General features: G+C 37.7%; 1 protein-coding gene across 1 annotated transcript in view; it reads right to left on the reverse strand.

Moving 5' to 3' along the window:
- The window catches only part of NNT (nicotinamide nucleotide transhydrogenase), a 45,216-nt gene extending 23,153 nt beyond the window's left edge, over window positions 1-22,063 (reverse strand). The window contains exons 1-14 of the mRNA XM_010585756.1: window positions 21,868-22,063; window positions 15,080-15,309; window positions 13,715-13,932; window positions 12,145-12,232; window positions 11,371-11,459; window positions 9,530-9,717; window positions 8,638-8,771; window positions 6,699-6,890; window positions 5,394-5,547; window positions 4,353-4,514; window positions 3,449-3,559; window positions 2,532-2,677; window positions 1,393-1,588; window positions 534-767 (exon numbers count right to left, since the gene is read on the reverse strand). Coding sequence (XP_010584058.1) covers window positions 534-767; window positions 1,393-1,588; window positions 2,532-2,677; window positions 3,449-3,559; window positions 4,353-4,514; window positions 5,394-5,547; window positions 6,699-6,890; window positions 8,638-8,771; window positions 9,530-9,717; window positions 11,371-11,459; window positions 12,145-12,232; window positions 13,715-13,932; window positions 15,080-15,309; window positions 21,868-22,018 — 2,293 coding nt within the window. The 5' untranslated portion in view covers window positions 22,019-22,063. The remainder of the gene's footprint in view (window positions 1-533; window positions 768-1,392; window positions 1,589-2,531; window positions 2,678-3,448; window positions 3,560-4,352; window positions 4,515-5,393; window positions 5,548-6,698; window positions 6,891-8,637; window positions 8,772-9,529; window positions 9,718-11,370; window positions 11,460-12,144; window positions 12,233-13,714; window positions 13,933-15,079; window positions 15,310-21,867) is intronic.
- Window positions 22,064-22,622: the final 559 nt, after the last annotated feature.

Here is a 22,622-nt window from a genome sequence, read left to right on the forward strand (position 1 = left end):
TTTAAAGTGAGGCAGTCTCAACTGATACTGCAAGCTACCCACCTAAATGAAGCCTGCAATGCCAAGAACAAAATCCCACAAATATTAGCAGTGCCAAGTCCAGCAACACCAGGGTTTCAATTAAAATGTCTGCTCAAGAATATGAAGTTGTGACCATAAAAGTTCAATAAAGTCAATTAGAGAAACAGTGTCAGGCCGTATCTTAACAACACTAAATCAACACTTATTTCTGGATAAGATGAATTAAGGGAAGCTTACATGACTTCGTAATTAATAGCAGTAGTATGTCCAAGCAGTGAAGACAAACCTTTCATAACTAAACCTGTATACAAATTACACAGAATTAAAAAAAAAAAAGTACACTTATAAGGATTAAACAAACAAATTTTTACCTAATGCAGAACACAAGGTTTCTTTCCAATTACACAGCAGTCTAAAGGCAGGGCTAAACCCTGGGTTTTTTTAAAAAAACAAAAACAAAAAAAAAAACCACCAATTTTTACAAATACTTAGTTCTGAATGGAAGGTCTCACCTTGCAGTTTTCCATAAGCAATAAGAGAGCCACTGAAAGTCACTCCACCAATGTATGTGCCAAGGTATGCCACAACCTTGGTGAGGTTTGCAGCTGGATCAGTAGCGAAATGAGGATATTCAATCATATATTCTGCTACACAGGTGAGCACAGCAGCCAAACCAACCAAACTATGGAAAGCAGCCACTAGCTGAGGCAGATCTGTAATCTGGATGCGTTTAGCAATCGTCAAACCTATTGAGAAATGAAGACAGAAATGAAGTCTTACAAAACACAACCAATCTGTGCAGGTAGAAATTAATGTATCATGGTTCACTGTGCAATGAATACATGCACACACACCTGTTCCAATGGAAAGATTTGTTCTACACTAGAAATTGCTGTGGCATTTCACTAAAAGCTACATAAGTGTATTTTGTGCAATGAGGATATCATGGAAATTAGGGAGAAGATTGAAGCATATCATGTTCTTAGAAGCCCCACTAAATATTAAGAAATTCAACATTTTCTGTGACAAAAGCACAGTGTGAAAAAGGGAATTTGGCAGCATTCAATCAGGAAATGAACAGAAGTATGAAGTTGGGCAAGTTCATTCACCTCTGCATACCAAGTTTCCCCAACAGAGATGATGTGCTCCTGCTTTTCCACCAGTCTCCCCATTCTTTACCACATCCTGATGCATTAATAAAAGCCCTGGGACTTACAATTCTTTGTTGACGTATTTGCAAAATAACATACACAAGCCATAAATGTAAGTTAGTCAATTCACCTGTGAGCTATACAGTATTTGGTGTATATACAGCTTTCATAAATGCATGTATAGAGCATATAGTGTTAGTTTATAGTATCCTACACATACCTATAGTACCACCAAGTGCCATTGCACCTGACATCTGCGCCAACAATTCAGGTGAGGGTTTAAGGCCTCCAAGAGTTGCTGCTAAACCTCCTGCAACACCAATCATACCCAACGCATTTCCAAGTCGAGCTGTTCCTTGTGTGGACAGACCAGCCAGGGCACCAACACAGCATAAGCCTGAGCCCAGATACATGATCTTTAAAATAAGAAAAACATCAATATGCACACATGAAATGGAGACAAACTGCATAATCATTATAAAAATCTTTCTGATCATTATGCAAAAGGGCTGATTTTTCCAGAATGTGTGTAAGTCACAGTTCCTAACTGAAGTCAAAACTCCTGACTGTGAGAAACTGTTGTACAGGATGTGATTTTGCCCAATTAAAATGTGATACCTATTAAAACTGTTGCTCCACTTTATGACCTTGGTTTATCTGCACCATGAATGCTAAACTTGAGTCAAGCCAATTTTCATCATCAGTTCAGAAACAAGTTTTCTTTAGTGCAAACCCAAAGCTATACAGTCCTGTTCATTATTGGAATAGTTTCAGAATTTGCTTACGGCACATCTGAACTCCTGTTTTCAAAAGTATAAAAAAAAACTTAAATAAACTGAGCTGTACATGGCATAAAGGTATGTTTGGACTCACTTTCTCCAAACATAGAAGGCAATACACATTGATTTTTCTTACTATTAAAACAAATGCAAACAAAAGTTTACCATTAGAAGTACTATAGGTACAATCCCTCTCCATCCCTGTGCTGAATCTCATCTCATCCAGATGTCTACCTACTTTAACTGTCATGTCAAGTTGAATTTTCAGAAACATTTAAACTAAAGACTGATTTCTGTAGTTGCTCTAATATTTAAGCTGTCATTTAGGAAAACTGTCCAATAAACAACAAAGTACCTGCTGCTTTACAGGGAAAAAAAAAAACACAAAACCAAAGCTTTTAAAAATTTGCAGATTCAGCATTTGAGGTATGATTGCAAGCTTAATCAACTTCAGAGTGGCCTTGTGGGAATACATAGCTGATAAAAAGACCATGGCTAATTTGCTATTTACTCAGAGTAAGCAGTGAATAAGCATACCACTGTGAACAGTAGGCTAAGAGCCACAAAGTTATCTTCTTACCTGTTCAATATTATAGCCACCGTTGAGAGCAGCTGCATAGCCTCCTACAAATACACCACCAGGAAGCAGGTACAAGTAGTTGTATTCAGGAGGATCTGTGGGACGTTTGAACATATCCAGCATTCTCTGTGTAACTAGAAACCCACCTGGCCAAAGTAAAAGAACAATTTTACAAAATAAAATCTGAAACTAAGCATATGCCAAGCTATAAAAGAAACATTTGCTTAAACCATATTACTACACAAAGTTAGCAACCAACAGCAATAGCACATCTGAAAAGCTAGTAATCTTGAAAACCACCAGGAAACAAAGCTGTAATGAGGGTGAGATCCTGTTGTCTTTTTTAACCTTTGGAGAAAACTCATAAAAGCAGGAGGTCAAAAGCCTGGAGGACTTGCTCTGGCTTCATACTCTACGCTAACTGTAGGATACAGCTTAGTTTGTGACTGTGTCCTTTTCCTTATCTACTCTAGCAAAAAGCAGTATTTATAAGTTACATTGCTCACTTTCTTATCTCTTATTTATGAAGCTGGGACTTCTGAAGGTCAAGCAAGTAGAATTTTGTTCTATGCCACTAGTGTATTTTTCAAGCAGCAAAAGGAATACAAGGACAAATGCAATACCACCCTGGGATATACAGGAAAAGCTATTTCATATAATCAGCACCCAAAGGATACTGTAAAATAAAAATGCACTTTTAAGTGTTTCCCTATACACCACAGAGTGTGGAAACCAGATACAATAACTACTATGAAAATTGGGGTAGGGGGCTGGGAGGGATTTCTTTACTGATGGATGCTCTCAGATCCTATTCCCAGAATAGTATTTCTGGAATCTATACAATTAAAGAGCTAAAAGAAATAAAAGAATTACACAAGTGCTTTAAAGTCCCTCAGGAAAAAACCTAACATTCATACCTGCAATATTGACTGAAGAGATAAAGGCTGAAAGCACTGCTAGACTTTGAGGAGTGTTTTCAGGGAGATAGTTTCCTCCCATCAATACCAGCCCACCAACTGCAGTTAGTCCTATTTAAAAGAGAAAAAAGTGTTACTGAACCTTAAAACCCTCTGTACCTATAGCAAGTTTCTTTTCAGCTGTCAAACAGATACCAGTCAACTCAAATTTTGAGCCCTACTGTACGCATTACTATTTAAACAAAGACTACCACTTTTTCAGCAACACAAACATGTTTCAAAAGAAAACAAAATTAGTATATGAATATAGTTTTCACATACAGTGCCTCAAGCACACAGTCAGCTTCCAAGTACTTGTTCAACAAAAGAAGCTTTGCTTTTAACAAAGTAGATCACACTCATGACCTGTCACACACATACACACAGAGATATATAAAATCTTATGTAGTTATAGAGTTATGAATCTTACAGGTCACTTAAGAATTTTTTCTGCGCCCCTCCCCCCCAACACATAGTTTGAGGAGCAGAAAAAAGAACACAGAAAATATGAAAGACAAGTTATTTTCAGGGCAACATTTCGGAGAGATGGGAGGAAAGAAGTGTTCTATGAAAGGAGAGACTGCAGCACTCCAAGTAAAACAAACTTTAAAGCAAAAAGGTTAAGAGTGAAAAATTACTTATAAAGAGTAAAAATACAGAGCACCAGATTTGCCCTTGTTTTGAAAAAACATACTCTCAAAAAGAGTATGTTTCAGGTGTCCTTGCTATTTATGAAACTCAGACATACAAAGTAGTACTAGGCACTCCGGCTTTTTAAAAGGCGTAGACTTCTGTCTGAAGTTTGAGTAAAAGGAGTTGTTCTTACTTCAAATAGAAAGCAAGCAGTTGTGTCACAGCTACTTACCTGAGATAGCATTAGTCACTGACATGAGTGGAGAGTGAAGAGCAGGAGTCACACCCCATACTGTATGGTACCCCACTATTCCAGCTAGGCCAAATGTCGTCACCATTTGTGTGAAAGCTGTATTAGGAGCTACAAGGCCCAGTCCTAACATGCCAGCTAAACCTAGAAGAAAAGCACAGCAAAACTTTTCTGTAACTTTAATGGTTTCTTACATTTAAAATCTGTGCAACAGGAGTCCAGTATTGAGCTAAAAGCAAAATGGAGTTTTGTGCATGGACTTGTTTCAAGAACAGCCGGATCATCTTTGTCAACCCCAAGGCTCTTTCAGTGCTAGTGTTTCTTTTACAATAGAAAATAAAACCATAAATATAATACACACATCTTTGTTATGCATGCACACAAAGCAGCAAAGTTGGGTTTCTACACCAACACTGAATCCTGTCACTCCTGTTCTATAGTAAAAACATAGAAGAGTCACAATCACGTTGAGATACTACTTGGAAGACTCTAAGTGTGCATATGAAGAACAGAGGTTAAAATTAAGAATACTCATTTCATCAGTTACTTCATGCAGAAGATTCTGATGCACACACAAACCACATGACAAGAAGAGCCAATATTTATTCATCAAGACAAATGTCCTAATATCAGTACTTCAGTAGATTGTGGACATTTAAATCTCATACATTAAAGTTTGAAGAAAGCAGTAGCATTGAATTGATTCTGCTGCAAAGTATGGGCACAGTCCCTAACAGGAGTCCTTCAGAATTTTAACTATTTTACTGATAGTTAAATAAAGCCAAACACACATACATGCACACTGTTTGAAATGTTAATACTTTTGGTTAAGCTTCTAAAATTTTATTTTCTCTCTCAAAAGCAATTATTACACTACACTGATTTTGCACTAGGATTCACCAGCCAATCAACTGCTCTCCCAACTAGTTATTAAATTGAACAAGTAAGATGAAGACTCCCTTAGAAGTATTAGTCAAATGAGGAGCACTCTACACCGATTCTCCAACTCTGGAAGTTACCTACCTGCTGTGTATAGAGATGCACTAGTCATAGTTTTTCTAAAAGGTGTAATAGTAGCTGCTTTTTCTGCTTCCAGCTCTGCTACAGTCTTCTGCTTCACAGGGGGTCCTTGAGGAACATTATTTGGTGGAGGTGCTGGGAAAATCACCTTGCCATCCTGACAAGAGATATTTACAGTTATCCCTAACATGGCAGATGCTTTATAGTTAGAGGAGTCTACTCTTCTTAATCCTGCAACTCAGAGAAGTCTTTAACATCCTACAGCCACACCACAGGAACACCTTCCTTTTCTGCATCAGCATAAGTTTGCATGGCTGGATGATCACTACAGCCAGACCAAGTTAACCATACTGGTTCACACATTCTTCAGACAAGATTTAGTATCAGTGTCCAAAAGCACCTGGCACAAACACAGCACAAGGCTTGAAAGCAGAAACCAAAACAAAAAGGTAAAGTTCCTTAACTAGAAAACACTTCTGCAAAAGAAAACAGGGTCTTGAAAATAGCAAAATCTGCTACAGATGTGAACTGTAATCAGAGCCTGCCCAGACCTTAGCTAGGTACCAAGTACGATGTCTCACATTTCTTGCTGTTCTCCAGGCCTCTGGAGGAATAACTGGTGGAGCTGTCAGATCTGAGCTGTACACACCACTTCAGTGGTCTGGAAGAGCTGAAGACAATGCAAGCCTCCTTCAGAGTAGATATCATAAGCGCTATGAAATGTTGGCAACATTATACAACAAAACTCAACAGAAATTAATACCTCTTACCTAAACTGCAAATTATTGTTTCCTAATAGTTGCAGGAGCAGAGCCCATACATGCCCTAAGTTTGTATTTTATTATTTCCTAATAGAGCTTAAAGTACCCTACATATCCTAGTTCCACCAGTTTTTTCTGGAGTTACTCTTACAAGAATAGAAACATACTTATTTAAAAAAAAAAAAAACAAACAATAAAGGAATAATGTTTTTCTGGTCCTGTAGTAATGTTTCAAACACGTTTTAAATAACTACGCTTCTATCACATGAATAAAAAATGCAAATTTAATCATCATCTTATTTTTCAATAGTAGACATTAAGTATTTGTTTAACCATGACAAGACAACAAAAGCAAAGATGTTTCCCTTCAGAAAAAGGGACAGAGGAATAGTCAGCTTAAATACAAACAAAATTGCCCACTACATCCATCAAGCCACATCTGAAGTCTATCGGCACGCAGTATCTTTGAATGCATTTTAAAGAGACAACATTGATAAATTTAAAAGTATGTACTCACAAATTAAGAAGAGAATATTTACTGACTTACCTTCATTACCACAGTTCCTCTAATAACATGATCCAGAGTCCCATAATCAAATTCATCTTTTGGATCAAAGTAGAAGTTTTCTTTGTCAGGGCTAATAGCCTTCAGGAGTTTGATAATATTATTGGAATACAGAGTACTGGCCTGAGTAGCCATTCTGCTAGGCAGGTCTGTGTAGCCAATGTGTGTAACACCCTGAAAAAAATTCAAGTAAAATATTAAGGATTAGTACAATCTCTGAAGTCGCAGCATCTCTTCCAACATATCCTTCTGGAAATATATATCCAAACTGTTTCAGTTATTTCTGTTTTTAACCTCAGCTAAAACTGCTACCTGCAGCTCTAACATTATTAAGTCAGGGAGGATTACTTACAACAGTTACACAGTTCAACATGATCGAACGCAACACCTCAAATGCTATTAGCAACAAGCCTACCCAGAGAGGAAGATGTATTTGTGCAAGAGCTTGTCCTCTCCAAATCCTACCATTCTCTCAGAACTTAGCTTCTTAAAGCAACCAGCTAACATTATCCAGCCAAATGCTTGGCATCTTCTCAGTCCTTCTGGAGGACATGCACTGGAGACAACTTTCTATGACAGAGGAGTGAAGGGAGCTTCCTCAGAGCTAGCTACCTGCACAAATAATACGCCTGGGTTCACATTTATGCAAAGATCTAACATAATATATCCATGCTACTTAAAGAACAAATGTGAGTATACCCAGCTATCAGGGTCTCGACCTTTTAAAGGTATGGGAGGCTGAGGCTGGCATACACTCTTCAAGTTCAAGCAGGCTTGTGTTAAAACACTGCTCCTGCAACTTACAGCTAAGATCCATGCATGCTTCCAGAAACTCTAGCTTCTTAATGCAATGCTCCAGCACACTGCTAATAGTTCTGCACTGCTGCTCTTTTCCGCAGCTCAGTGCCAATACACTACATCCAGGGGTAATACTCTTCTGACTGAAAGCACTCCATGTAAATTCTTCATGCAAGTATCTGCTTATTTCTGTTCTACATACTCTAATTTCAGTTTTTGAGCCATGACATCAAAAGCCCCAGAAAACCACAAAGACAAATACAATGCATGACTCATCATATATACACACAGAGCCCCTCTTATATTAATGACAACCATGGCAACAATATGTCCTACAGGCTTCTCTAATAACAGCATTATGTCTTTACGTTACCAAATAACAACCTTGGAAATCTGCTACTTTAAATCTCATCACCCAAACTTCTGTAACTGCTAGTAGATTTCTCACAAGTACCAAAAATGACATCCAAAAAGCAGAAAACCAAGCTCTCAACTGAGCCAATGAACACTGGAGCAAAACCAAAGTACTTAGTTCAGCCCAGAGCAAAATTGCTTACTTTAATGAACCAATTCATGCTACTCCTAGTTCAGGTTACAAATGGTTTGGATACTTCAGGGCAGACACACTCATGTCGGCAAAGCTAAAGACAAAAACAGCACCCTCCTGAAGCTGAAATTATATTGAGCTAAGCCAGAGACTTTGCACTGAAGTAACGCTGACATAGTCTGAACCTGTTTAGCTTATCTATGACAGGGACTGTTAACCTCCAGTAGTGGAAGGTGATGAGCAAGTCAAAGAAGCTATTGCTACTGCTGCCTCTTTAGGTAGACCAAGAAATAAGACATCAAACCACACCCTTAACTCAGCATTGACAAGTCACTGGACTTGGAAGTTTAAGTAGCAAGAGTTCCATACTTAACAAAAAAAATGAACACTATTCAAAGGTATTTGTTTCTTTAAAAATCTTTAAATTGTTACATGGATGACTAGTGACCAAAAGCAAGTCTAAAGGATTACTTAAACACAAATAGCAAAATCAGCTACTCATTCTCAGCGTACAGTTTACAAAACACAACAAGAATTCATACAAATGGAGAATGATCTACAGATTAAAATGCTCACCTTATGAACATACATTTCTCCAGGCTTTGTAGTCTCAATGTTTCCCCCAGCTTCTGCAGCTAAATCCACGACGACTGAACCCTCCTTCATCAATTCAATCATATCTTTCTTAAACAAGATGGGAGCTTTTTTGCCTGACAAGACAAGGCATAGTAAGTTAAACACAAAATACAGCTTTTTGTCTGTAGAGCTCAGGAGATGAGTTCTCCCCCTCTCACTTTCTCTCTCAGGCTTATTTTTGTAAGCAAAATTTTCAAGATATCGGTACCTAGGATGAAATGTCATAGAAGGTTTGTTTATACAGACAGAGAGAAGAGATGCTTGAACATCTTGCTCTCAAGCATATAAAAAAAGGTATGCATGGGCAGTCTACTAAAGATGCTGGCAAGTCCAATTTTGTCCTCAGTAAACTGACAACATCCAATCTTACAATTCAAGTCACAACAACAAAAAAAAAAGAGAAACACCACATCATAAGTTATTAAAATACAGATGTTGTGCAACACTAAGCACTAAAACTTAAGCTCTAACTTAATGTTTCAATTACAAAAGACAGTACTGTTTCAATTGAACTTGTTTCAGTGCACAAGCTGGATAGCAGAAGTAGCAGTGATGCAATAAATATGCAAGAGAATTACATATTCTTACTTTATCACTATCTACTCCTTGTCTAATAAGAAAACATGATGATACTGAGTCAATGACTGCTAGTTTGTGAAAACAGAAGTTGTAAAAAAAAGCACACACTTTAAAAACAGGCATTTATCAGGGAAGGGAAAAGGTACATGCTCACACAGACCTAATTCATTAACACCTCTGTTTTCACTGCAGGCACAGCTCCAAAGCATGCCAACTTACACATGAAAATTAGCATCTTGCACATAAAACATACCTGGAATAAGAGCTGTAGTGATGATAATATCAACGTCTTGGCACTGCTTGGCAAAGAGTTTCATTTCAGCTTCAATAAATTCTTTGGACATTTCTTTAGCATAACCACCTTGTCCCTCTCCAGATTCCTTTAAGTCCACTTCCAAAGGCTCAGCACCGAGAGACTTGAACTGTTCCAGAGCTGCAGCTCTAGGAAAAGAAAATTGCAGGGGGGAAACAACCACTACTTTAAAAATCAACCATGACTCTTCCGGTCTTTTTAGTAGCAGTCTTCAGACAAGAGATCTAAAATTTATTCTACGATTAAGAAGACAGTAACTAAAGTTCTCAACTTCCTCTATTTAGTGAAAAAAGTAATTGCATCACTAACTTTAGGTCCCTAATGAAGATACTTGGATAAGGAATGAAGGCAACCTACAGCTTCCTGTATACTCAGCAGAGTTGCTCCAGGAAAAGTCTCAAAGCTGGGAGCTTAACTGTTGCCCAACTGTTCACCCATTCCTCTTGTCATGACTAGGTAAATCTACAGCCCAAACTTAGAAGCCTAAGGTGATAAATTCACCTCACCTTATTTATAACCTGTGTGATAAATATACAACCTGTGGCCCTGTCTTTAATTTGTGAAATGGGAAATACAAGTAAGTCTTATTTTCACAGGGAAAAATGGGTTTGGGGGGTAGGGGTGGGGGTGGTGTTTTGTGGTTGGTTGTTTGGGGTTTTTTTACAGTTATTCTGTATATCTGTAATTTATTTTGCATCATGTGATATCACAGTAAATAATGAGACTAAATTTCAGCATTAGGTGAACATTCACAACATGCAGAGAAATTAATGCATTCTTGCACACCAAGATAAAAGTATACAGGATGCTTAAGAAGGGAATTAAAAAAATCTGAAAGGTTTTAGACAGATTTTGATCATGCTTTTATGAAGAACAAATTCTTTCCGGTTTGTTTTAAGGGATATGCAGTTTTTCTAACAAGCCAGAGAGATGGTTTTTTCATATTGCACATCATAAATCTGGAGATGTATTCATTTTTATTCTTTCATATTAGATATAACAAAGTAGCACTAGGTGACACTTCTGCATAAAACCAAACATGTATAAGTTATTTTAATGCAAACACAGTATTAAGCACATACAAATCCAATGTAAGGAGGCCATTTAATAGAAAAAAATTTAATCAAGTTCGCAGTCTGTGTAGCTCTAAGTAGAAAAATGTTTGTGCTCTGTAATTTTCCCAGTCTATTGCTCTAAAAAATGGCTACAGCACAAAATAACCCTTCCAAACATAAAGCAGAAACCCAAGGAGAGCAGCAGTTAAAGCAGCTTCAGCTGCAGTTTCTGTTCTTTCATCTTGGGTTTCATAAATAAAATAACTTGATCTCTTTCTCTCCTTCAGCAGATTGAAAGAAGTGTCTCTCCAAAGAGTTCCTAGCTGGCCTCTCTGGGATCAGGAGAGTAGAGGTGAATGAGAGTATGCAGCTATGAACCTGGATCAAAGAAAGCTATAAATGAGGGCATAAAGATATTTCCTTACTATTTTCCCTGTGTCCCCAAGAGGAACAGAGACATGAAATTCTGGATAAAAGCCCTAACTTTCTCATTTTAATAAAGCAATGGTATTTTTATTCATATAGTTCTGAATGATTTAATGAGAAGAACTCTTTGGAAGGTTTGGCTGTTTTGAGGTATAAAAAAATGGAGGAATAATGATGGAATAAAAATGGTAGGAAAGGAATTGTGATTCAGTACAGTACAAGTGCTTTCACTGTAATACAGTCACAACTACTTAACCTTAAAATAATTTCAGATGGATACTAACATTTTCACACACCTACCTAGTGTCAAATCCACGAACCACCGCACCCATCGATTTAGCTGCTCCTGCAGAAGCCAGGCCAGCAACTCCTCCTCCGATGATCAAGACCTAGAATGATACCATCATAATGATTGGAGCATAAACTAAAACTAGAGCTGGTTAGAAAAGCAGCAGCATTGTACTGCTTTCACAACTGCAGATATGTCTCATTAACCAGCCATTTAAACAAGCTACCTTTGGACACAGAACCCAAAATGACTGCTGCCCCATAAATCCAACAGTTTAAAAGCTTCATTTCACTTATGTGAGAGCCAACTCATCTGTAGCTAACAGTTTATGTAAGCAGGTACAGGTTTCTCATCTTTTTTTTTTTTCCCTCCCCTAATTCTGCTTTCATTTGTCTTCAACCCAATCCATCTACAATTCCAATCAAGCAATCCTTTATATTGCAGCCTTCAATGCACCAGAAATCGCAACATCTTTGACTTTTTTTAACTGCCCCCTTGCTTTTTCCCCATCTAGAAAAAAAAAAATAATCCCTCCATGTATAGCTAGTTGTTGTTTAAAACTAAGCAAACTTAAATAAAATTCAAATTATTCTATTATTCCCCAGAAAAACAACACTACAGGTAGTGAACAAAAATTAGTATGGGAATAACTATAGGGATTTCTAAAGTCTCTAGAACTAGCCCCAAGGCAGGAGAAAAGCCTTTTAACACAGTTTCAGCAGTGGTTAGTTGCGCTCAGGAACTCACATAGTCTGCTTCCACAGTATCTGTTCAATTGCACGTACCTTTGCTGGGGGAACTTTACCAGCAGCTGTGATCTGACCCGTGAAAAATCGACCAAAGTGATTTGCTGCCAGTACTACAGCCTTGTAACTGTCAATAAAGGATAAACATGTATCAGTATTTTCCCAGTCTCAGTACAATTCCATTCATGACAGCAATCAAAAGTATGAATATTTGACCACAGCATGAACAGAATAAAGCAAGTTTAATATTTTACTATTGAGCACAGGTTTAAGAGTCTTCATTCATATTTCTTGCTTTTTTTAAATCATGGAATGCATTTTCAGACAGAATTTCTGGACTGCAATATACTGCACGTCCACAACTATTCACTCTTTCAAAATAAAATTTTACCTGAACAATAAACAAACTTGCCAAAAGTTAACTTTGTGGTCTTTGAAGCTACCTTCAAAAGCTGTAACCTGAGACTTGTCAGGGAAGGAAACATGAACAAGCAATTGCAAAACCCAGCGTAGTTTTGCAGTAAGATCACTTAGACAAGCAATAACACATTTTAAAAGGACACTCTGACCCTAACTCTGCAGAGCTATATGGCTTAGGGCAAATAGCTTAACCTTCCTACTTCTTTTGCCCCATCTGCTTTGTAGCCATCCAAGAATGGGTGGCTGGAAGCCAAGTTAACATCAGTAGAGTTATCTGAAAAAGCAGATTAGTGTGTAATTAAGTCTTTTCTTAACAACAGTGCACATTTTCTTGCATTTTTACTAACAGTGTTGTGGTTCAACAGTCTCGTTCCACTCTCTTTCCTATCTCTAGCAGGGATATACAGAGGTCTGTACGCCATATAATTAGTTCTAATTTGGAATACAGCTTGTAGATTTTATAGCTTCAAATATATTATGAATTTCTATATTTAAGTAAAATTACACAGAACAAAAACACAGAGAAGTAACCAAACATGTACATGGATGTATACTGCTGGTGTCCACAAAAATGTGGCAGCCTTCTCCAAGGCTTATTATGCCTCACAGACATCATCCAAGTAAAGAGTCAAAAATAAAAAACAAAAAGCAATAAAGAACGTAATAATAGAAGTCAGCTTGACAACAACAACATTTTAATTCACTACAATACCTACAATATCAATCGCAAAGCATGAAGATGTCAGAGTATTTGGTCTTTTGTTCGTAACTGCCATGGTAATTGCATCCATACTGAGTGCTGTTTGGGTTAGTTAGCTCCCAACAACATCAGATCCCAATGACAGACAATCTGTGTTCAAGCTGCCTTAAGGATATCTTTGAGCCTGCTCTGATCTAGTTCAGATGAAAAAGGCACTAGACAAAGAAATCCAGGAATTAGACGAACCGCCTTCAATTTTGTTTATTTATTTATTCTTTTAAAAGCCTTGCTCTGATCTGCTGTAAAGGTGACTATAAGAAACTGAAGTAGTTTGGCACTTCCAACAGTGTCATCATGCTTGAAACAGATGTATGAAAATAGAGATGCAGAACTGTTTTAGATATACCTAATATCAAAGCACATAGCTTTTAATCCAGCTATACTTACTCGAGCTAGAAAGAAAAAAAAAAAGAAAAGTAAGATTCATACCCAGCAATGTTGGCCATGGAGCTAAGTGCATCATATCCCTGAGCAATGGTGACCCGTGGAACCTGATCCATAGCCAAGACAGTAGTTTTTTTTTCTGCAAGTTTTTTCAGGAGGTCTGGATTTTGTGCTGGGTAGATAAAACTAACCAGGGTAGCCGCTGTCTTAAAAAGATCTGCCTCATGTACACCCAGAGCCGAGTTATATATAGGAGCCCTCACCTGAAGAAAGAGAGAAGTTTCCAAATCAATCAGAGGAAATAAATCAGACAGACTCCACTTCCCTTCTCCCAGCTTGCAGTCTGTCCATTCCCATCCACAAAGTACACAAGGAAGGAAGTATATCAAAGGCTGTTTACACAACTGAACTGAGTAACTGCACTACTTAACTGCAATCCATATATTAGAATTAGGTCTAGGCGGATCGGTGACAGGGCAGTAATAGCAAGCACACACCTTCAGAAAGATCTGATGGCCTCTAACCAGCAGTTACTGGCTTTTATGACAGACAGCTGCCCCAAAACCCACCATTTTTAAGCAAAACGATTACTGAACAGATGTGCCAATTAGGCTCTACAGGCTAAGAATCACTAATTAGGTTGTGATGCACCATTACATACAGGGAATTTCAAGCAGAAACTCAACTCGATCTGTATTCACTTCTTTGAGTTTCTCACTTTTCTTCAAAAAGAAACCTACTTAAAAGGGTTGTTCACAAACTAGCTCACAGAAATTCTGTGTTCCATCCTGACAGGATAACTTCAAATACAGGAGTTAACGTAAGCCTCAACATCAAGTTTAACAACTTTTTCTTTTTTCTTTCAGAACTCTGCATAACCTAATACCTCTCAAGCAACTTCACTTTTAGCAGTCTTCCCAGATCAACTACAACTCATCTAGTTACAAATACTTTTGAAACACACTGTTGCTGTGGAGTTGTCGGCTGTTTGATTGAGAAAAAGTTAGAAACTTTCATCTTCAAAATTCCAAGCAACTCTCTCCAAAGAGTAACTTGAGTTGCATGTTACTAATTCTGGAGTGAAAGTTTCTTAGAGCAGGTATCTCATCTGATCAGAGTCCAGAACTAGTCTACCTCACTCTAGAAAACACAACTCCTCCAAGGTAGTAAAAAACTTGATAAGAAGTTACCCTCAATTTTTTCCAGTGCTGCCATTTACTAGTTTATTACTGGAGGTACACACCTGAGCTATTAAAAAAAAAAAAAAAAGACTAAAATTGAATCAGAACTTAGAATGGAAAATATTTAAAGAAGCTTACTTACTGAACTTTCAGCAAACTGTTACAGAAAAATTACCTATAGGTTTCTCCAAAAAGAATGTAACAGGAAATATATTAATAAAGCAATTACTTTGACAATCAAATCAGAAGCCAGGACTTCCTTGGTCCCCTGGATCTTTGCTCCAACTTCTCTGTAATGGTCATCAGAAAATTTGGAAGCTTCTCCAGCACCAGATTCCACCACAACATTGAAGCCTTGTTTAATCAAGGCTTGAACTCCAGCCGGTGATAGAGCCACTCTCTTCTCATTCTCAAATATCTCCTTGGGGACACCTACAGTCAGCTGTTTATAAGGAATTCCTGTAAGAGTGGCAGATAAGGCAGAATTAGTTGCACTAAAGAGTAATTAATTTATATTAATGGCACTCTTCAGCGTTTTACAGACACGTGCAGACTTGTCACACTTCACAATTCTCCCTCCAAAGGGAAGAGGAAGCAGAATGGTATTTTCCAGCAGTGTAGTTTATACTTCCTTGATTACACCATCTTGCTAGAGATCCCTTTCCTCTCAGGAATCAGCAGGTCAGCGCAATCAGCCACAGAGGCAGTAACAAGTGTTTGGTGCAGTTCACACCCATCTGAATTTATACAGTTCTGATTGTGTAACCAGCATTCTGATTTATATAATACATGGTGTTCTGGTGATAACACATTCTACCTGGGGTAAGAAGAATTTAAATGCATCTCTAGTCACTTCAACTTTATTGTGAAGAAATAAACAAATGAGCCTGAACAGCTGAACTGCATTTTAACCGAACATGTTTTTTAATGTCTATCAAATTACAGTTGTCTTAGATCACTATTAATGACGTACCACAAAAGTACATTGAAAGGCACAACTACATCGATAAGGTAGTCTAAGAGTTGCTACAGAAATTAAAAATGTGAATTCAGGAGTAGCTGAAGAATAACAGAATACCCATCGACTAGTTTGTTCAATTATACTCATCTTCAGTGTCTTCTCCTTAACTTCTTCAAAGCTCTACTAAATAACATCAGGAAATGGCTGAAGCTGCAATTCATTCATTTTAGCTTAAAGTTTCAAATTACAAAGATCTAACTTCATTCATGTACAATTTGTGGGCTTCCAGTCTAATATCTGAGAGCTAAACTTCTCTGATCCAATCAATACATTTATTTATAAATACACAGACTCAAGCAGAATAATTGCGTATCAAACTACCACAATGCTTCAATTACACTAGACAGCATGCAGTCCAGCACACAGGCACAGTTCTGCACCAGCTTTCACTGATGTCTATCCAAAATTTAAACCTGGATTGTCACATTTATACATGAGACACTTACACCACATATATATTAATGAAATATAACTTGAGCAGCCTTAGCAGTCACTCATATTAAAGATCAAGCAACCAAAAAAAAAAACCCCCAACACAACCAAGCAAAAAATAAGGGGGAGGGGGAAATGGAGGCTGAAAGGCTTGTTTTAAATTACAAATCTGCTTTTAATTTGGCCACAAATACTATGTATTGTGCTACAAAAATTGTACTACACTAGTAATGTGTCACAGATTTTAGGAATGCCTCCTTTTCACATTTTTTTCCTGTTTGTTTTTTAAGATGGAAACAAGCAAAACAAAGCCAAAAACATACCACACTATAAAAGCTTTGAGGAACTGAATTATTTTAATATTTTTAAGTCTAAATCTATCTGTGAGGTAAAACTGGGACTATAAGGTGCTTAAAGTTGAACATCTGAAAATGTTTTAGGTTAACACCTTTCAAGACACTATCAACTTATAATTCTGAAAATACAATGCGACTTGCTAAAAGCAGCTACTTGTCAGTCTTCTAACCCACTAAAAAAAAAATAAAAAATGATTGAACACATCCAGCAATAAGACAGAATAAAAGATCACCGGGCAAAGAAGGGCATTACTCCTAACTATTTTTACCTTCCTTTTTTATTTATTTTAGCTCTCTCTTTGAAATTAAACTAGTAAAATAGTAACAGATAATTTGAAGACACAACTATTTTGGTATTTTTATACATTGGAGAACATTTAAAATTCTTTAGATTACAAGATAAAAATCAAATTTAATACAACATGCTTTAAAGGAACATGAAGTCACAACAGGAGCAAGAATGCACATCTAGAACAACAGACCCACAAAGGTAACAATGCTTTGCAAAGATGCTTCGTCAGCATACACCACATCCAAACATCACCGTGCAACTCAGGGCATCCCTATCACAGCAGCACTAACCACTTGAAAGCTACAGTAACTTGCTGTCACTTACTACAAATTGCCCTTGTCATTTGAAGAGAACTTTCTCCTCATCTCTTCTCCTAATTACTATACAATGAAGTCCTGCTTCTGATTTTACTAAATCAGCTCAGTGGAAATGAGCTTTCTGGTCTTTAAGAAGAAGAAGAAATGAAACCTAGAAGATTGAAATTTGTTAGAATAACAGAGACCGATCATAACTTCCAAAAGCAAGTAGCTCTAGGATAGAAGGCAAAAAGCTTTTCAAAAAGCATTGAGAAAATAAGAACTGGAGTGCTGCTGTCCCTTTCCCTTTTTGGAAGTTCTTGCCACAACAGAAATGCAGAGGAATGAAGGAATAAATTATAGCATACAGGGAATAGAAGGATGCCTGCAAATTTAAAGACACAGAGACACCTCACTAAAGCTTATACAATTCTCAAGCCAAAAATATTTTTTATTTTTTTTTTTTTTTAGCTCCTAAGGCTCAAATGACAATTGATGCTTCTGATTTCTTTTTGTTCAGTTGCTTTTGTGTAGGGTATCAGAGTAGAAGAGTAAATGGCTAGGAGAGATGGGACAGGAATATGCTACGTGCCAAATGTGTTTCCTCATTTCTTTCTTTCACATTGTTACATCTTGCATGCAATAAAAATAAGTAAAACTTTTTCAGATAGAAAGTATTTGCACCTTATTTAGTAAGCAGAATGATCAGAGACCAATACTGAGGACTATGACCTCCTCCTATGCTTCCGGAAATCAAATCCAAGATAAACATTCAACAAGTCTCATCTGCCCCTCACCTTCTTTTCTCCTCTGTGGCACTATCAAATTTCTAGCAAGCAGCGAGTATAAAATCAAATGAATCAGAAGCAAAGAGATGTCAGTTTTCCAGTCTTTAGCTATAGAAGGTATAGGACATTTTTCAAGCAGACTTCCCTGAGCTATCACATCATTCAGCACCAAAATGGAGCAGATGTCTACAACTGCAAAGCAAAGATCTATGTTAAACATTCAGGACAGAGTACGGTAAGTAATATGTTTGAAGGAAGCTATACTATGAACACAGATTTGGTTTGTTGAACTCAGCAATTTCATCAAAGTCATTAGTTTTGAAATGCTGAAATCTAGAATTATAAACTTAGGATCTTGATTTAGATTTTATTTTGAGAAATCGTATCTGCTACCCTTGCCACGGGTTTCAAACTGCCTAAGAGTGTGAAGCTTCCAAGTTGCCTTTCTAAGCCTCCACATCAGATAATCTCTTGAAGAACTGCCTTGAGTACGTTTTAGGAACTAACTTACTGCTTTATGACATCAAGAACATTTTCCAAAAACGGACCCATATACACATACCTTAAGCACCTTTGAGACACATGAAGGTTTTGAATGTGTTGTTGGTTGAGTAGGAGATACACAGTACTTTTTTTGATACAAAGAATCAACACCAAAAGGATTCTGCCACTATCAAAAGTGGAATCATAAAATTTCACAGGCCTTAGAATCGTAATATGCAATGTACATAAATTAGAATTTAGGAAAACTAGTAAGAAGCCGCTCTTTCTCATCCCCTTAACATAATCTCAACTGTGTATGAGGACGTATTCAAAGCACAGTCTCAAACTTCAAGTAAACAAAATAAGTAGGTAGTGTACATCTGCAAGCTTCAGAAATCAAACAATTAAAAGTAACTATAAAAGTGATTTTCTCCATTCAACTTCCATCTACAAACTGAGAGTTTAAAGAAGATCCTAAGTTAAAACTATCAAAAGAACTCAGAACATTGTATGTAGAGAAATAGAGAAAAATACAGGTTTTTATCTCCTTAACCTGATTTCAGAAAGTAGTCTGTAGCAAGATAGTATCAACAAACACTAGAGACTAACTTAGAGAAAAGAGAAGTTTTGACTATATGCCACCTGTTCTGGGATGGGAAAAGAGAATACATAATCTGCCTAATTTCTAAGTGACTCTAGCATCAGCTTTAAACAAACTATCTCACCTGTTCTGAAGATGAAGACATATTCCGAAGAACAGCAATATGATGTTGGCAAAAAGAAAAGAAAAAAAAATGGTACAGAAGATTAAACAAACACCCGATCCCCCTTCTTAGACAAGCAAGGAGATACAAAAAACCCAAGGAAATTAAAGGAGAATGTCTATGTTATATAAATAACGTACAGCTTATCTAGAGAATTAATTGACAACAAACTGTTACAGGTTTAAAAGTTCTGCAAGATTCAGAAAAAAAACCCAGGAGATTTTAAGAAGCATCATCAAAATAAAAAGGACATTAAAAATCCCACAATGGAGAGGGGTAAAAGTCACAAAGCTGTAGGACAAACCACTCTGGAAGTATATTGGAAACCTCAGAGTCGGTCACTCTGTAAGCACGTTTCCAAGGGCTTGGGAAAGTTTTGCATCTGTTTCTGAAGCATCTGGTGCTAGCAACCATTTGAGACAGGTTACTTGTTTATTCCTGTATGAAAATTCTTATGCTTCTAAGAAACAAAGAAAATAGCAGCAAAATAAATACCAGTAAGAAAGGTATCCATCCTCCAAGTTCACTTCTCAACTGACTCCAAATCTCTTCACTCCTAAAGCAGCTGTCACTCTTGTACACAACATATCCTGGACTAAATGAAAGCTAATCTGAGAGAACAGAAGTAGTAACTACAGGCTTCAGAAGAATTACTGTGACACCAGTCTTTTCAGAAAACTTAGTATGACAGTGATTTTACCAAGTGTCACTATAATCAAAGATAATTTCTAAAAGTAAGAATAAAATGTAGTTATTTTATATGCTGTTAAATTTTTATTCAAGAGCACTTAAAAAGTATACGTAAGCAATAGTACTGCTGCTAATTTGTCATTCAATGGCTGTTTTATCCTTGATTTGTCCTCTACTGAATGGCAAATCTCATGTTACCAAAATGAAGGACAGCTTAATTATCAACCAAAAGACTTATCAAACTTATAATTCTCAGCATTAAATAACTGCATTGCATGAATACTACTTGCCCTTAAATAAGGGCTTCCACACAATAGAGCTGAAGGGACAGTACCGAACGGTTAAACACATGACACTAATCAGAATTCTCTGTCCTTGTGGAAAAATTTCTGACAAGTGATTCATAAAAACAAGAAAATTCACACACACACAGATGAGCATACTGATTTCAGTAAAACTGTAGAGATCTTTCAGTTTCATGATCAAATTTGCGGTCAAAGTCAAATACAAAGATTGATTCCGAACTCAAACAACAAGGGCACTTACCTGGGACATTTGAGAAAGAACTTTGAACCTAGTTTCCTACGTCCCAGGTTAACACTCCCAACCAAGGGACAATTTGCCATATCAAGACAGACAGATTCTCCCTCATTCAGATACTTAATATGGAAAAAAAAAATATATTTGGAGCATGACAAATCTGTCAGTCAAAGCAAAGAAATTCAGGTTTCACCATGCAACTGCGGTAAAAAGCCATGCAATATACATCATCAGGAGCCCTCAGAGTAAAGAAATTCCTCCTCTCATCACATTTCTTCAGAAGCTCCAAAACACTGGATCACTGACTTGAAAGGACCCCAAAACGTACCAGCCACTGTCAGTACTGCCAGAAATTGCATACAACAAAGGCTTCTCAGAGTTATACAGCCTAAACTTATGTCCTGTGTTTTCACAGCCAGACACTTCTGTTCACAAACAGCTCTACTTTTCTAATACTAATGCAGCTACATACTGTGTATATTTGGAAGAACCGAACATCATGTGTATGATCAGTCTAACTCTCCACATTAATCTGTCACAGACAGAGAAGGCCCTAGATCTGCCCTGAAGTAGAATCTCTAAATCCCTTCAGGGAGACATGACCCATGCAGGATAATGAGCAAAAATATCATTAAACCAGTTTTATACATTCTCCAGTCTTCTAGTTGTCAGGCTACACACACCATAGGATAGAGCAAAAAGATGTCAAGTTCTGATTTTCATACAGCAGGCTCACATCATAAACTGGAACCAAGGATGCCCCCATTCCCCCCCCCCCCTTTTTTTTCCTGAAAATACCTGAACCTGTCCATTATCTGCACTAAAATGTAATTATCGCAAATATACCAACAACACATGAAGCTGCGTATCTGAAGTTCTTCAGGGTGGTACAACATAAGAGTTTCCTGAACAAATTTAAGAGATTTTTTTAGATGGGATAATTACATCTACATACAGTCATGCTTGCAAATGCCCTCTTTGTGAGGGCTGTATCTTCCCCTGCACGCACACAGAGCTGCACTACCAATACTCATGGGAAACTGAGGCTTTTAACTAAGAAAAGCCTTTTTTTAAATACTTTTCTCAAGCAAGGTGTCAGCAGGAGCTCTGACCCCCTACCCACTAAAAACTATTTGGATCCAAAGTATTCATAATAGACACAAACATCTTCTGCATAAGCCCTTTAAAACCAGTGTAAAATTGTACTGCAAGTGACTGACTCACGTATGCTGCTGGCATGATTTGAAAGTGTTCTTTTTAAGACTTTTCTGCACTAATGCATATCTGAAAGAAAAATTCAAGTTATCTTCATGTTTTAAAATAAAAGATTATTTACAACAGTTTACTCAATTTACCTGGCTTTGGAGCTGCCTGAGATGTGAGCATCTGGTGGGTTCTAAACATTCGCAAACACGGCATCTTTGCAGAATGCACCTTAGGTGGTAACACATTGCCAAACACAGGAGTTGAGCACCCACTAACAGCAATACGCAGAAGGCTTGCCATTTTGCCCAGACCTCACAGCAGACCCCTTGCCACGAGTGGAATCCCTGCTGCACATGTAAAAACAAAACAAGAATTATTAATGATGCTAGACAGAAGGTATGTAAACTCGGCAGCTTAAGTCCGGCCAACTGCCAGTAGCCATGAGATGATCATTTCTCCCCGCCTTTTCTTTCTGGTAAAAAAACCAAAATCAACTTTGATTTCAAACTGCGACAACTATCAAACTAAAGTAACAACCCCATGGGAGGCCTGACATTTCAAGCTGACCTCGAGATCGTATTTCTGTCACTCATGGCCGTATTCTCTTCACACCCTTGCTCTAAACAAGCAACTCTGACACGTGAAAACCTCCTGCGCCCCAAGGAACCGGACAAACAATTCCAGCCCCTGCCAGAGCTCCCGAAGCAGTTACCCTGAGGGGGACAGCAGCTTACAGGCGCTCAGGAGACATACCGAAGCAGGCACTCAGCGCGGGACAAGCCGGGCAGCGGGCAGGCTGGCCGGGCCGCCCCTCGCTAGCAGACGGCTACCGGCGGAGGGAAAGGCTCTTCGCCCGAGACCCCGCCGTCCGCCGGGCTCCAACGGGCCGCGCCGTCCCGCCTCG

Source organism: Haliaeetus leucocephalus, unplaced genomic scaffold (assembly GCF_000737465.1).
Source record: "Haliaeetus leucocephalus isolate CR32 unplaced genomic scaffold, Haliaeetus_leucocephalus-4.0 Scaffold120, whole genome shotgun sequence".
NCBI lineage: Eukaryota > Metazoa > Chordata > Aves > Accipitriformes > Accipitridae > Haliaeetus > Haliaeetus leucocephalus.